Genomic DNA, 16,482 nt, shown 5'->3' with positions numbered 1-16,482 from the left:
GGAAAACACCGCCGAATTGAGGTTAGTACACCGCATGAACCAAACACCTGTATTACGATATATTAGACTCCCTCATTCAAAATCCGACTATCACATAATACACACTATTCTGTCAGCGCAGGTACCAAGTCAAAAAATACCTAAAAACATGTTACTGGTATGATGAGAAAAAATTTGATTCTTATCTTTAAAATGACATCAGGCTGGGGGTACTGTGAGCCTCAGAACCAGAGATACAGGCAGTTACAAACTTTATTATTTTTTTTAAAACGGTCTTCATTTTCAGTTCTGTAAAACCCTAAGCCTTATGAAAAGATAAAGATTGTTATCATTAAAGGGGTCGACTAAGATCATAAAAAAAATAAATAAATAAAAACACATTGGTGTCCGGGAGGGGGCTCCTTAAAAAAATAAATAAATAAACATTTAGACTCCTGGCATCCTGCACTGTTGTCACTCCGGTCCATACGCCTGCGATGAGTTCAACTTCCACACCCACCCGTTCCTGTTCCCAGTGGTGTATAATAATGTGGATGGGTGGGGGTGACCTGTGGGGGTGGAAGCTGAACGGAGAGACAGCAGCGCGGGTCGCAGGAGGGACCATGGAGGTAAGTAAATGTTTTTTTTAGAAAGCCCCCTCCCGGGCCACCAATGTTTTTATATGGTCTCAGACAACCCCTTTAATATGACACCAGAAGCATGTTTCTAGGTGCTAGAGAAGCAAAAATAGGGCCATATGAATTTACACTCCCCCAAACAGGACCATGACTCAGGCAAAATATTACTCAATTTAACATAACTTTTTTTTTTTTTTTTTTATAGGTAAACACTTAGGGGCATAGTCGTTATCAGGACAAGGTGGCGTCAGTAAAAATAAAATGAATACTTACCTTGCTCCAGAGCGCTCGGTGTGGCAATGAAGCTGGAGTAGTACAACCCAGCTTTATCCCGCATCGCGAGAAGAGGCACGCATCGGAGAGAACTGCCCCTCATCAGATTCGCTTCTGTGCAAGTATATATATTATTTCACATTGCCCTCACCCCGAGAGCTCATAAAGGCCCATACGGACCTGGATTTGGTTTAGGGACCCAAAGATAGTGACAGGTCCCCTTTAAAGTTACTACAAGTTATGTCCAATTTTTCAGTACAACACATCCGGGGACAGCTTTCAATTTAGTGTAAAACCAGAGGAGGAGGAGGTCATCTCCTTAACCACAGCATGTCCTATATCTGGTGAGTGATCACATCTCTATCCCCACAAATTCCGCTTGTAGGACAGGTTGAACCTGTAGATGACCTCCAGCACTATACGCTGCAGTGCTGCTCCATGTCTGAGGTCAGATCATTGAAGCAAAAAGGTGACTAGGACAATTGGGTGTAACCAATCTCATCATGGATTTCTTCAGCAGAGTCACCATAAAACAGCTATGGGTTTTCCATCCAGGCATTGTCTGTACAAGTCTGTAACACAAAACTTTTTGCATTGATTGACCTGTGATGACCTTAAGTTATAACAATCAGGGGTGTGGAGTCTGTGACAATTTTGGTGGAGTCAAAGACGAGATAAAACAGACTGAAAGCACAAACATATGATAAATTATAAAAATTAAGAAATTTCCTTTAAACGTCTGTTCTATTCCAAATCTAAGGATTAAAGACCTGTCGCCTGTAAAAACGGCAGCTCCTAGTGCTATCTCATATGTAACAGTGTAACCCTGCTAGAGTTATCAGAAACGTCCGATAACACTAGTAGATGCTGTCGCGCTGTACAATATGAATGCCGGAACACGATCACAAGGTCCAGCGTACTCATGAGGGGGCGGTGCTAGGGCTGGTGACTGCCAAATCAAGCCTGGCAGTCACCGCCGGCCTATGGAGTGGGAGAGACGGCCCGAGGGAGAATCAGAGCCCCCTCATGAATATGCCGGGCTGCTTTGAGCACAGTCCAGCGTTCTTCTTGTACTTTAGTACGCAGCTCCTAGTGCTGTTTTTACAGGTGACAGGTCCTCTTTAAAGCCAGAAGTGAGCAAAATTTATTTGTCAAGGACGCTTTGTCATATTGTTCAACCTTAAGGGGCTGCATCCGTAACCTATATGCACCAGGCTAGATGTTTTGTATTTTTCTTTATTAAAAAGTTTTTAAAAATACAAGAGACAAATATACTGGGGAAGCCATAGCAGTCTAATAATACTGGAGACCCCAGAGCAGACAAAAACAAAATAAATCCTCTCCTTTGCTGGCTTCTCTTCTCCTTCCTGTAGCACACTGAAGTTTCTTCTCACCTCCATGTGCCACCTCAGGACCCGGAGCAGAACTGTCCCAGGAGCAGGAGCGGACCTCAGAGCAGTACAGCAGGCAAGTACTAACCACTCCTGAGTCCTCTCCTGCTCAGAGTCCTGATGCCAGCGCTTACAACCAGAGCCAGGACACAGAGCATAGCCACAGGAGATACCCAGGAGAAGTGTGGACTTCTCAGCTGCACTCACTGCTACCTGGCCTCCTGCACCAATCAACGCTTCCATTGGTTATGTTACATTAGTTATGGAAGCGATCATCAGAGTGATTGTCAGCAGGGTGCGGACCGCAACTCGAGGTTTGACAGGCAGCATGTGGATTGTACACCTCTCTTCCCGGTTTTTAGTCGAGATGAATGTGGCTGCACTTTATGTACATGCTCAGTAGTGAAGCTTCTCTGCTACAGATAACAAGAATAAGGAACTGGGAATGAAAGCCTACACCAGTGGTTCTCAACCTTTCTAATGCTGTGACCCCGCAATACAGTTCCTCATGTTGCGGTGACCCCAAATCATGTACAAGAACATTGTATTCGTGCCAAAAAATGCAATAAAATCGTGGCTCCGATGGCTTTAGGAGACCCCTGTGCTTTGATCGTTCGACCCCAGGCGGGGTCGCGACCCGCAGGTTGAGAACCACTGGCCTACACTCATAGGAGTAGACATCTTAGACCTTAATGCCATATGGATAAGGTATGCCATAAAATGTGTGACACCCCTAGAACCCATATGCATTACTTCTGGTGGGAGTGTGGGAGGAGGCTGTGCATGTGCCTTTCTCTCTCCATTCAGCTCTATGGAAGGTGATGTCTTGGCTGCCTTCATGTAAATCTTAGGGCATGATGTATTATGTGAACATATCAGGAACAGACATGCTACATCGGTACACCGCGAAATACTGGATTGACTAATAAGCCATAAATCAGATAAATTGTGAAATTCTGCTTTATATGGAAAATAAATAGGACAGTGCTGCGGTTATTAAAGGGGCCCCTGCTGTCATCTAACGTAACTTACTCCCCCAATAATGTCAGCAAGTGTTCTGACTTCCAAAGAAATCTCTGAATAGAAGCGCATGTAGATTAAAGGAAAGCGTGCTGCTGCCCAGAGACTTCTCTCATGTCACAACGCTGACAGCCGCGTCCTCACCTCACCTTCTGCTCAGGTACACAAGCTGTCCTCACAATAATTAAATTGGGAAACCCGATCGGATCAAACAATTTACATGGTTAAAGCCTCCACGATACTGAGAAGACAGCGTGTGGTCAAACGGAAAACTGGGTCATCGACAAAAACCCAAATGTACACGTCCAAGTCTACAGACACGACTGCTACATCAAAATCTAATTCCAAGACTAGAAAGATCCCCCCCACCCCAAGAAAAAAATCACACGTGCATAAGGCTGCGGTGACAAGTGGCGTTTTGAGCCCAGTTTTGGCCCATTTTTAAGCAGTCCATTAAAAAAAATATCCATGGGATTAGAGCAACCATTTTTCTAAAAAGACTTAGATGTTCTCTGCTCCAGTCATGAAGGTGGAGAACAGTCTCTATACCCCACCTTCCTCACAGATGCTGACAATGCTGACCTAATCCCACTTCAGAGAATACCTAAGGGAGGAGTGAGGAGCAGAGTTGATTTCTCTTTAAACTGCCAGCATCTCCCTCAACCTCCTCCTTTCCAAGGGAGCGATTAATCATGCGGCAGAGCCAAGTAACACAAAGTCACCATCTCCTCACATCTCCCACAGGAATTCTCTTCAGCCAGGTTAGCAGTGTCAGCGAGGACGGCGGGGTAGCATGACCGTATAATGCAGAGACAGTAGTGGATTAAAATATAGGCGGTCTGGGCGGTAGGAAACAATATTGAAGCAGGAAAGGTGGGGTCATGATATTTCTATTGCAAAAACATGTTCGCCCACACCGTTGTTGCACCCTAGTCAAAGGCTGACCAACTAAACATATATCAAAAAGTTCTTCACATGTGTTTATAATCCGGCTTTTTCTTCTGGGGGGGGGGGGGGTTGCTAGAAGTACAATTGGATATAGGTTTGGGATGTAGCCCACCCACACTACCCACCAAATCTTATACTGAGTAGGAGCTTCAATACGCTTTTAATACGCATGCACACAAGAGCCATTTCAGGACCTTCCAATGTCCTCCAGAGGTCCTGAAAACGCAGATTAAAAGCAGGTAAAAGGGACGCATCCTTCATTCTACAAGAAGCCGATTCTAGCAGCATATGTGGGAAGTGAATTCCCGACTTGGAGGGGCTATAATATTTATTCAGCAGAGGGCAGTCTTAATCCACCCCTGCAAAGGGAATCAGTGTAAGGATACATTCACACGAACGTTGCACGACTATTGGGGGCCATATATATATCCCCCATAGGCTGGCAATGGACGCACAGAGCGGTACAGTGCAGCACACGTGCGGAAAAGATAGGACATATCCGATCTATCCCCATATTACGGCGCCGTGCCGCATGTATCTCTATAAATCGGGGCAGGGGCGAGCAGCGCTTACCCCCTCCTCTCCCATGCACCAATGTGTGCACGGTGTGTGCGTGTGTGTGTGTGTGTGTGTGTGTGTGTGTGTGTGTGTGTGCGTGTGCGTGTTGACAGATTCTTTTAAATTGTTTGTTTTCACCAATATTTCCCAGTAAAATTATCTGTCAGGGATGTCTGGACATTTAGCAATAAAAAAATCCCTTATCTGACTAATACAACTCACTGTAAAGTGATATAATGATTGAATCTTTGTCTGCAAAGCTTCAATCATGAGTCAGTATTAGTGACAGGTGACTAAGCTAAGATGCCAATTTACACGTTGAGGGGGGCGGGGGGGGGGGGTAGTTCTAGAACAGATGATAGTCTGCGACCTAAGGGCTTATTCACATGACCATTATGTTTTACGCTCCATGAAGCTTCTGCAAACCACGAGCAATAAAACAAGCTATGAAGCTCTTATCAATGTGAAGTCCCAGGAAATCTCACAAAACTACACACTGACACGTGTCGTTCAGGTTACAAAACACAAACCACAATAGGACACGTTGTAGACTGTCTTGTGTGTACGGCCCCATTCACATGCACTTCAGACATATAAAGGCAGTCTCCGGGTTAAGTACAAGATAGGTTCCTTGGGTTTGTTCTCAAGTTGAATTTGTATGTAATTTGGTACTGTATCTTTTATAACTGTAGTTCCAGACAAGGATGATCAATAAAGCTTCATTACAGGCACTTTAAGGCTGATCATTGCAGTCTAGGAGTAAAGCATAACATCCAGGGAGCTTCAACAGGGGTCCCAGTGGGCAGAGGGGATCATCTTTAACTAGGGGTCGTCTGTAAGTCGGGTGTCATTAAGTAGGGGGATCGCCTGTACAGGCGGTCCCCTACTTAAGGACACCCGACTTGCAGACAACCCATAGTTACAGACGGACCCCTCTGCCCACTGTGACCTCTGGTGAAGCTCTCCGAATGCTTTACTATAGTCCCAGACTGCAATGATCAGCTGTAAGGTGTCTGTAATGAAGCTTTATTGATAATTCTTGGTCCAATTACACCAAAAATTTTGAAACTCCAATTGTCACTGGGGCAAAAGAAAAAAAATTGTCTAGAACTTCCATTATAAAATATACAGTTTCGACTTACATACAAATTCAACTTAAGAACAAACCTCCAGACCCTATCTTGTATGTAACCCGGGGACTGCCTGTATATGAGTCAATGCCACTTGTATAAACCCTAGATGGGTATGATATATAAGTAGGCCGTGTTATTTTAATGAAGACAAGGAAACTATTTCTGGCATTTGTTCAAGACAGAAGAATGAAGCCAGTCCTGAATCTGAATCCACATCCAGATGCCACCTCATTGTAGGAGAAGATCTTCACAGACTGGTCTGCTGCAGATTGCTCACCCGCTCCGGTCACACTCGACTTAATCTTCCATATAGAACTTGGAAAATAATGTGATATGAGAAAGACAATGGAAGGTCATACATTGCAAGCCCCTCTACATGAGTGACACCAGGGAGACTGCGGCAGCAAAGGGACACGGCGAGCGCTGGCTACGATGCAGGACAGGCGGTAATCTGCTTGTTTTGGCAGCTCTACATCTATATGTATCTTACACACTACACCCTGGCAGGGAAGAGCGCTGGAGCTACACCTACACAAGCAGGATGCCAGGCAAATCTGAAGCCCAAAGAGCACTTTAACTCCTTTCTACCCAGTAGGAAAGCGCAATAATGGCGATTATTTTACCGTACCTGCTTCCCTGCAGCATGCAATAAGAAATTATTTATATATTAGCTCACAGATTTGAATTAAAAAAAAAAAAAACAAAAAACATAAAAAACAAACAACATATGGGAAGGAGGACAATCTGTGAAAACTTCGGAGGACAGAATGTTTGACGTAAATTTTTAACGCCGCTAAAAATGGCTGCTGAGGTCTTAAGAGTCAAGTACAAACACTATAATATATCCATACATTACTGAGATATGTATACGACGTAGGATGAGGATACCCGATGTGCAACTGGATGCAGCAACCGATCCATAAGAACCACAGGAGATGCAGAGATGGATCGTAAGGAGGAAATAATGAGATTTGTATCTTTAAAGTGAACCTGTCACCTGGAATGTCATCTCTAGATGGTGACAGGTTCCAATAGCCAATGCTATGCAGATTTTAGAATCTCTTACACCACTTTATAAAACTTTATTTCACATTACCTGGCCGCCTGCAGCAGATAGAAGGAAGAGGTGAGGGGGAGGGCGCGGGATGAGTGTGGAGGAAAGGAAGAGTGTCGGAGGAGACTGCAGTTGCCGCTCCCTAGCCACATGCTGCTGGCAGGGAGCCATGTAATGTGAAATAAAGTTTTATTCAGTACTGAAATGATTGATAATGCTGATAGACATTTTTAAAATCAGTATAGCATAGGCTATTGGAACCAGTCACCAGCTAAAAATGATATTCCTGGTGACAGTTTCACTTTAAGATTACACCTTAAGTATGTTTCTAGGTGATATAGAACTGAAGATTGGGGTGGTTGAAACGACACTTCCCCTGCAGTCTTTAAATTTGACTCATCGCAGGCAAATATGACTCTTCTCTGCTCATTTTTTACTCTTTGGAAGAGACTTCTTTAAACAGGGAATTCTGAGGGGCCCTCAGGGGCTGGCGGTTTAATGGGCTAAAATGTGGAGTCCCTCTAAATTTAAACATTTATACAAACTTTTCCAGCCACTGATGAATATTGGCAATGGATAAAATTAGACTCCATCTCCATAATATACCAGAGCATTGTATGTAATCAATCATTGTATGTAAAACCAATTACACTAAATTAATTACCAAAAGGGAGGGAGCAGAGTGGAGACTAACACTCCTCTCATTTGTTGTGGGACCATTTCTTGCTTATTAGGATACTGCAAGATTATTATAAGAACGCCACTGAGGCCAGATGTGACATCACAGTACAGAGGATGACATCACTGCAGACAATAACTGGGGGTCAGTGTGGTGAACAAGGCGCCGGGCACTATGCGAGTTAAGGTTGGCTTTACACCTTATGCCGTCCTTGGTTGCAATCTCTATGCAATTAGGTTACATTCACATGACCGTTGGAGGACGTATATATGGCCGCCATATACACATTCCTCATAGGCCGGTAATGTGCACGTGGAGCGGTATAGAGCAGCACACGTGCGGCACTGTACAGCTCCGTACCCGAAGATAGGATTATGGCGCCATGCCCCTTGTATCTCTACGGAAAGGCGAGGGGCGTTCATCCCCTCCAGTGCGCCCTGTGCCCAACCTGCTACGGCGGGAACACGTTAGTGTGCATGCAACCTTGGTGTGTAATCCATTTGCAAGCTGTAAGTCTGCATGAGACTGTGATGGAGGATCCAGAAAACAAAAAAAAAAAAAAACCCTGGCAAATGTTTTCAGCAGCGGTTCCAACCCCTTGAAGAGTAATGTGAGGGCAGCACGGTGGCACTAGTGGGTAGTGGGTAGTACTTTTGCCTTGCAGCGCTGGAGTCCTGGGTTCAAGTCCCACCCAGGTCAACATCTGCATAGAGTTTGTATGTTCTCTCCGTGTTTGCGTGGGTTTCCTCTGGGTCCTCCGGTTTCCTCCCACATTCAAAAACACACTGGTAGGTTGTTTAGATTGTGAGCCCCATTGGGGACAGGGACCAATTTGACATGCATTGTGCAGCGCTGCATAATCTGTGTGCGCTATATAAATAAAGAATTATTATTATTATTATTAGGCGATGGTGTTAACTATAAAGTGATCCAAAAATAAGGACACCACAAAGATGATACCTGTGTGCTGTCCGTATTTTTCACATTTCCATACTGATCTATAAGAAGGCCAAATACAGTACATTCTCTACAGCCGCCATATGGGTCCCTGAAAAACATGTTCATGTGCTTGGGGACATTGATGTATCCGTGTGACATTGTATGTATTATTTATGCAATGTTTACTCACTTACTTACACTGGGGATGGCAGCACCCACTCAATTTAATTCACTAGAGCTAACACACCGATGGGTTCATCCTTCATAGTTTCACCCATATACTAAGTTATCATTCACATGGGTGTTGCATCATATTCTTGATTTCATACTTCCAGTAACTCCAGGTTCTACAAAGCCTAGTTATAGGCTATAGCATTGTAGAGCCAGACACTACAATAAGATGGGTTCACATCTGGAAATACAGATACAATACTGGCCCAAGGTGTCAGACTGAATGAGTCAGGAAGCAGTGAAGTCTAGGAGACCTCATGGCCGTATAAGGTGCTAGGGAGAGCACCTATGTACATGAAAACTATCCGGGAAAATATATTTAGGTGGACTTGTACCTTGGATCTGCTCCTTCATAAATAAACAGAACACCTAAAACAAGAAAAACGGGATGACAATGGAAACTGCGGAGAGTAACTATTTCCGTGCCTTATATCCCTGACTCAATGACTGAGATCAGGAGTGAGCAATCTCCTCCAGCCGACCAAGTCATCCATCCCCAGACCATAGGAAAGATATATCCATCACTTATGGAGTCATTATAAAGGGGAGATCAGTCTCTTTCTGCTTAGCCTGACCCAAAGGTTCAGGAAATCCCAACAGATGCACTTCTTACAAGTCACACTGGAGATGGCCATATGTGTCCTAGGGTTCTCCTGACTCTCTGCTTCCGTAAAAAGGAAAGACTTGTCCATCAAGGCTAGCCAAGTGGGAAGAATCTGGCAGGAAGCCGCCCCCCAGGGCGCTCCACAATCCCAGTTTGTTTATGCTTCCACAGTATACATATATGTCTGTAACAAGGAACCCTGTTGACCATGACACGTTCTGTTTTATAGGTGCCATATGGAAACATGTTCTAGTATAGAACGACTAAGTTATGTCATTAAAGAAACACATCTGAGACACCTCAGTGTCATATAAAGTTATGGCACGTCCCTATACTACAGTTATGGGTGCAAATCTAATCTCTAGGACCCCTGATGATCATTGTATCCTCAATATCTCACCGACAACATAGCCCAATTACAATGGCCACGATGGAGGTTTTATGGACAGCAGTCCTAACGCTCTCTCTACATCTAGACTCCTGGTCTATCATGCGAGCATAATTCTTCAGAAATGTCAGTATACATGGGACTGTATTGATTTTCACTGCACATTACAATACCAGGGCATAGCCATCATCCATGACAAACTGTATATACATTCCATCTGCCTGACAACATCAATAATTACATCCTAACAGAAGTAAAAAGGATTAAGACTAAATGGTTGTTAATAATAATGTGCATGTAAGATATCAAGAGTCCTGAGAATGGATACTGCTGTACAGCAGATGATGCGGCAGAAGCCACCTGTGTATAAGGAACGAGAGCTCCTCATAAAAGAGACAAGAATGTGTAGCATGAAGGGAAGCGAGTGTGAGTGTGTGTGGGAGCTCATGGGGAGTGATCACATATGTTACACTGTAATTAAAGACGGGAGATTTGCAACATTCATATTCCAAGATGTCAGTGACATAAGGTGTGATAATATAATGTGATAGGATATGGAGAGCGGCCTAGAGGAAGGTGCTGGAGGAAGTGGGTGCAGGTACAAGTAAATAATAATCTGACAAGAAAGGGGAAGGTCATCTTTAAGGGGCTATATAGACAGTCCCCTACTTATGGACACCCGACGACCAATGGTCACTAGGGAAAAAACATTTTTGGCTGGGGTTACTATTATAAAATATACTGTTCTGACTTACATACAAATTCAACTGAAGAAAAAACCTAAGAAAAACAATCTTGTATGTAACCCGAGGACTACTTGTACTGTGTTTTATAAATAGGGGACAATATTCAGATCATGGGACCCCCACCCATCAGAAAAGCAGTGGTCCGGTTATCAGTGACTGACTCATCAGACTCGTATAATTGGAGCTACATGGGTACATAGGTGATCTGATGTCCGGTTAAAAAAACGTAGTGATTGGATGAGCGCCATCTCCTGTGTGGGATAAAAAACTAGGGAGGCAATGTGTATGCAAGAGTAGTGTCGGGGGGGGGACACCGTGTATACAGGAGAGGTGTCAGAGTGGGGGGGGGGCACCGTGTATACAGGAGAGGTGTCAGAGTGGGGGGGGGGGGGCACCGTGTATACAGGAGAGGTGTCAGAGTGGGGGGGGGGCACCGTGTATACAGGAGAGGTGTCAGAGTGGGGGGGGGGGCACCGTGTATACAGGAGAGGTGTCGGGGGGGGGCACCGTGTATACAGGAGAGGTGTCGGGGGGGGGGGGGGCACCGTGTATACAGGAGAGGTGTCGGGGGGGGGGCACCGTGTATACAGGAGAGGTGTCGGGGGGGGGGCACCGTGTATACAGGAGAGGTGTCGGGGGGGGGGGGGGCACTGTGTATACAGGAGAGGTGTCAGGGGGGGCACTGTGTATACAGGAGAGGTGTCAGGGGGGGCACTGTGTATACAGGAGAGGTGTCAGGGGGGGCACAGTATATATACAGGAGAGGTGTCAGGGGGGGGCACAGTATATATACAGGAGAGGTGTCAGGGGGGGGCACTGTGTATACAGGAGAGGTGTCAGGGGGGGGCACTGTGTATACAGGAGAGGTGTCAGGGGGGGGCACAGTATATATACAGGAGAGGTGTCAGGGGGGGGCACTGTGTATACAGGAGAGGTGTCAGGGGGGGCACTGTGTATACAGGAGAGGTGTCAGGGGGGGCACTGTGTATACAGGAGAGGTGTCAGGGGGGGCACTGTGTATACAGGAGAGGTGTCAGGGGGGGCACTGTGTATGCAGGAGAGGTGTCAGGGGGGGCACTGTGTATGCAGGAGAGGTGTCAGGGGGGGCACTGTGTATACAGGAGAGGTGTCAGGGGGGGCACTGTGTATACAGGAGAGGTGTCAGGGGGGGCACTGTGTATACAGGAGAGGTGTCAGGGGGGGCACTGTGTATACAGGAGAGGTGTCAGGGGGGGCACTGTGTATACAGGAGAGGTGTCAGGGGGGGCACTGTGTATACAGGAGAGGTGTCAGGGGGGGCACTGTGTATACAGGAGAGGTGTCAGGGGGGGCACTGTGTATACAGGAGAGGTGTCAGGGGGGGCACTGTGTATACAGGAGAGGTGTCAGGGGGGGGCACTGTGTATACAGGAGAGGTGTCAGGGGGGGGCACTGTGTATACAGGAGAGGTGTCAGGGGGGGGCACTGTGTATACAGGAGAGGTGTCAGGGGGGGCACTGTGTATACAGGAGAGGTGTCAGGGGGGGCACTGTGTATACAGGAGAGGTGTCAGGGGGGGCACTGTGTATACAGGAGAGGTGTCAGGGGGGGCACTGTGTATACAGGAGAGGTGTCAGGGGGGGCACTGTGTATACAGGAGAGGTGTCAGGGGGGGCACTGTGTATACAGGAGAGGTGTCAGGGGGGGCACTGTGTATACAGGAGAGGTGTCAGGGGGGGCACTGTGTATACAGGAGAGGTGTCAGGGGGGGCACTGTGTATACAGGAGAGGTGTCAGGGGGGGCACTGTGTATACAGGAGAGGTGTCAGGGGGGGCACTGTGTATACAGGAGAGGTGTCAGGGGGGGCACTGTGTATACAGGAGAGGTGTCAGGGGGGGCACTGTGTATACAGGAGAGGTGTCAGGGGGGGCACTGTGTATACAGGAGAGGTGTCAGGGGGGGCACTGTGTATACAGGAGAGGTGTCAGGGGGGGGCACTGTGTATACAGGAGAGGTGTCAGGGGGGGGGCACTGTGTATACAGGAGAGGTGTCAGGGGGGGGCACTGTGTATACAGGAGAGGTGTCAGGGGGGGGCACTGTGTATACAGGAGAGGTGTCAGGGGGGGGCACTGTGTATACAGGAGAGGTGTCAGGGGGGGGCACTGTGTATACAGGAGAGGTGTCAGGGGGGGGGCACTGTGTATACAGGAGAGGTGTCAGGGGGGGGCACAGTATATATACAGGAGAGGTGTCAGGGGGGGCACTGTGTATACAGGAGAGGTGTCAGGGGGGGGCACTGTGTATACAGGAGAGGCGTCAGGGGGGGCACTGTGTATACAGGAGAGGTGTCAGGGGGGGCACTGTGTATACAGGAGAGGTGTCAGGGGGGGCACTGTGTATACAGGAGAGGTGTCAGGGGGGGCACTGTGTATACAGGAGAGGTGTCAGGGGGGGCACTGTGTATACAGGAGAGGTGTCAGGGGGGGCACTGTGTATACAGGAGAGGTGTCAGGGGGGGCACTGTGTATACAGGAGAGGTGTCAGGGGGGGCACTGTGTATACAGGAGAGGTGTCAGGGGGGGCACTGTGTATACAGGAGAGGTGTCAGGGGGGGGCACTGTATATACAGGAGAGGTGTCAGGGGGGGGCACAGTATATATACAGGAGAGGTGTCAGGGGGGGCACTGTATATATACAGGAGAGGTGTCAGGGGGGGCACTGTGTATACAGGAGAGGTGTCAGGGGGGGGCACAGTATATATACAGGAGAGGTGTCAGGGGGGGCACTGTGTATACAGGAGAGGTGTCAGGGGGGGCACTGTGTATACAGGAGAGGTGTCAGGGGGGGCACTGTGTATACAGGAGAGGTGTCAGGGGGGGCACTGTGTATACAGGAGAGGTGTCAGGGGGGGCACTGTGTATACAGGAGAGGTGTCAGGGGGGGCACAGTATATATACAGGAGAGATGTCGGGGGGGGGAACTGTATATACAGGAGAGGTAACAGCACTCACACAGCCGGGGAGCAGGACAGGTTCACATCCTCTGGAGCATCGAAGAACTCCTCCGTGTCACTGTCGGACGCCATGGCAGGAGCCCGGGACAGGTCCGGTGTGTGCGAGGCCTCAGCGGGCGCCGCTCCCCGGGGGTAGTGCCCGGCCCAGCATACAGGTACAGCTCCTGCTGACAGGCCGAGCCACACAGGGAGAGAAGGGCCCGGCACATCCACACACAAACACGGCAGGATATCGCGAGATTACAGCGGGGCAGTGTCTACACTGAGCGGCAGCCGCTGGCAGGTCACGTGGACGCGGAGGTGTCACATGACCGGGAGACTTGTACGTGATGTTGTTGTAGAGCGTTCTATGGAGGGAAGAGAAGGAAACGGCCGGGAGCCGGCACTGTACAGGACGGGAGCCGGCACTGTACAGGACGGGAGCCGGCTACAGGATGGGCGGGGGAATGGGGAGCAGACTGTCAGGAAGGAGGGGGAAATGGGGTGCAGGCTGTCAGGAAGGAGGGGGAAATGGGGTGCAGGCTGTCAGGAAGGAGGGGGAAATGGGGTGCAGGCTGTCAGGAAGGAGGGGGAATGGGGAGCAGGCTGTCAGGAAGGAGGGGAAATGGGGAGCAGGCTGTCAGGAAGGAGGGGGAATGGGGAGCAGGCTGTCAGGAAAGAGTGGGGAATGGGGAGCAGGCTGTCAGGAAGGAGGGGGGAATGGGGAGCAGGCTGTCAGGAATGAGGGGGGAATGGGGAGCAGGCTGTCAGGAAGGAGAGGGAATGGGGAGCAGGCTGTCAGGAAGGAGGGGGAATGGAGAGCAGGCTGACAGGAAGGAGAGGGAATGGAGGGCAGGCTGACAGGAAGGAGGGGGAATGGGGAGCAGGCTGTCAGGAAAGAGTGGGGAATGGGGAGCAGGCTGTCAGGAAGGAGTGGGGAATGGGGAGCAGGCTGTCAGGAAGGAGGGGGAATGGGGAGCAGGCGGTCAGGAAGGAGAGGGAATGGGGAGCAGGCTGACAGGAAGGAGAGGGAATGGGGAGCAGGCTGTCAGGAAGGAGGGGGGAATGGGGAGCAGGCTGTTAGGAAGGAGTGGGAAATGGGGAGCAGGCTGTCAGGAAGGAGAGGGAATGGGGAGCAGGCTGTCAGGAAGGAGGGGGAATGGAGAGCAGGCGGTCAGGAAGGAGGGGGGAATGGGGAGCAGGCGGTCAGGAAGGAGAGGGAATGGGGAGCAGGCTGACAGGAAGGAGAGGGAATGGGGAGCAGGCTGTCAGGAAGGAGGGGGGAATGGGGAGCAGGCTGTTAGGAAGGAGTGGGAAATGGGGAGCAGGCTGTCAGGAAGGAGAGGGAATGGGGAGCAGGCTGTCAGGAAGGAGGGGGAATGGAGAGCAGGCGGTCAGGAAGGAGGGGGAATGGAGAGCAGGCTGTCAGGAAGGAGGGGGGAATGGGGAGCAGGCTGTCAGGAAGGAGGGGGGAATGGGGAGCAGGCTGTCAGGGAGGAGGGGGGAATGGGGAGCAGGCTGTCAGGAGGGGGGAATGGGGAGCAGGCTGACAGGAAGGAGAGGGAATGGGGAGCAGGCTGTCAGGAAGGAGGGAGGAATGGGGAGCAGGCTGTCAGGAAGAAGGGGGAATGGGGAGCAGGCTGTCAGGAAGGAGGGGGGAATGGGGAGCAGGCTGTCAGGAATGAGGGGGGAATGGGGAGCAGGCTGTCAGGAAGGAGGGGGAATGGGGAGCAGGCTGTCAGGAAGGAGAGGGAATGGGGAGCAGGCTGTCAGGAAGGAGGGGGAATGGAGAGCAGGCTGACAGGAAGGAGAGGGAATGGAGGGCAGGCTGACAGGAAGGAGGGGGAATGGGGAGCAGGCTGTCAGGAAAGAGTGGGGAATGGGGAGCAGGCTGTCAGGAAGGAGTGGGGAATGGGGAGCAGGCTGTCAGGAAGGAGGGGGAATGGGGAGCAGGCTGTCAGGAAGGAGGGGGGAATGGGGAGCAGGCGGTCAGGAAGGAGAGGGAATGGGGAGCAGGCTGACAGGAAGGAGAGGGAATGGGGAGCAGGCTGTCAGGAAGGAGGGGGGAATGGGGAGCAGGCTGTTAGGAAGGAGTGGGAAATGGGGAGCAGGCTGTCAGGAAGGAGAGGGAATGGGGAGCAGGCTGTCAGGAAGGAGGGGGAATGGAGAGCAGGCGGTCAGGAAGGAGGGGGAATGGAGAGCAGGCTGTCAGGAAGGAGGGGGGAATGGGGAGCAGGCTGTCAGGGAGGAGGGGGGAATGGGGAGCAGGCTGTCAGGAGGGGGGAATGGGGAGCAGGCTGACAGGAAGGAGAGGGAATGGGGAGCAGGCTGTCAGGAAGAAGGGAGGAATGGGGAGCAGGCTGTCAGGAAGAAGGGGGAATGGAGAGCAGGCTGTCAGGAAGGAGGGGGAATGGGGAGCAGGCTGCCAGGAAGGAGAGGGAATGGAGGGCAGGCTGTCAGGAAGGAGTGGGGAATGGGGAGCAGGCTGTCAGAATGGAGAGGGAATGGAGAGCAGGCTGACAGGAAGGAGAGGGGAATGGGGAGCAGGCTGTCGGGAAGGAGGGGGGAATGGGGAGCAGGCTGTCGGGAAGCAGGGGGAATGGAGAGCAGGCTGTCAGGATGTCAGGAAGGAGAGGGGAATGGAGAGCAGGCTGTTAGGAAGGAGAGGGGAATGGGGAGCAGGCTGTCAGGAAGGAGGGGGGAATGGGGAGCAGGCTGTCAGGAAGGAGGGGGGAATGGAGAGCAGGCTGTCAGGAAGGAGGGGGGAATGGGGAGCAGGCTGTCAGGAAGGAGAGGGAATGGAGGGCAGGCTGTCAGGAAGGAGTGGGGAATGGGGAGCAGGCTGTCAGAATGGAGAGGGAATGGAGAGCAGGCTGACAGGAAGGAGGGGGGAATGGGGAGCAGGCTGTCAGGAAGATGGGGGGAATG

The 16,482-nt window shown here is 49.9% G+C and overlaps 1 protein-coding gene across 1 annotated transcript in view; it reads right to left on the bottom strand.

The window, feature by feature from the left end:
- The window catches only part of WDR44 (WD repeat domain 44), a 54,391-nt gene extending 40,713 nt beyond the window's left edge, over positions 1-13,678 (bottom strand). Inside the window, exon 1 of the mRNA XM_072125786.1 lies at positions 13,574-13,678. Coding sequence (XP_071981887.1) covers positions 13,574-13,647 — 74 coding nt within the window. The 5' untranslated portion in view covers positions 13,648-13,678. The remainder of the gene's footprint in view (positions 1-13,573) is intronic.
- Positions 13,679-16,482: the final 2,804 nt, after the last annotated feature.

The sequence above is a fragment of the Engystomops pustulosus genome, chromosome 9, assembly GCF_040894005.1.
Source record: "Engystomops pustulosus chromosome 9, aEngPut4.maternal, whole genome shotgun sequence".
Lineage (NCBI taxonomy): Eukaryota > Metazoa > Chordata > Amphibia > Anura > Leptodactylidae > Engystomops > Engystomops pustulosus.
The sequence above is the reverse complement of the archived record's forward strand: the minus strand, read 5'-3'. Positions and strand labels throughout refer to the sequence as shown.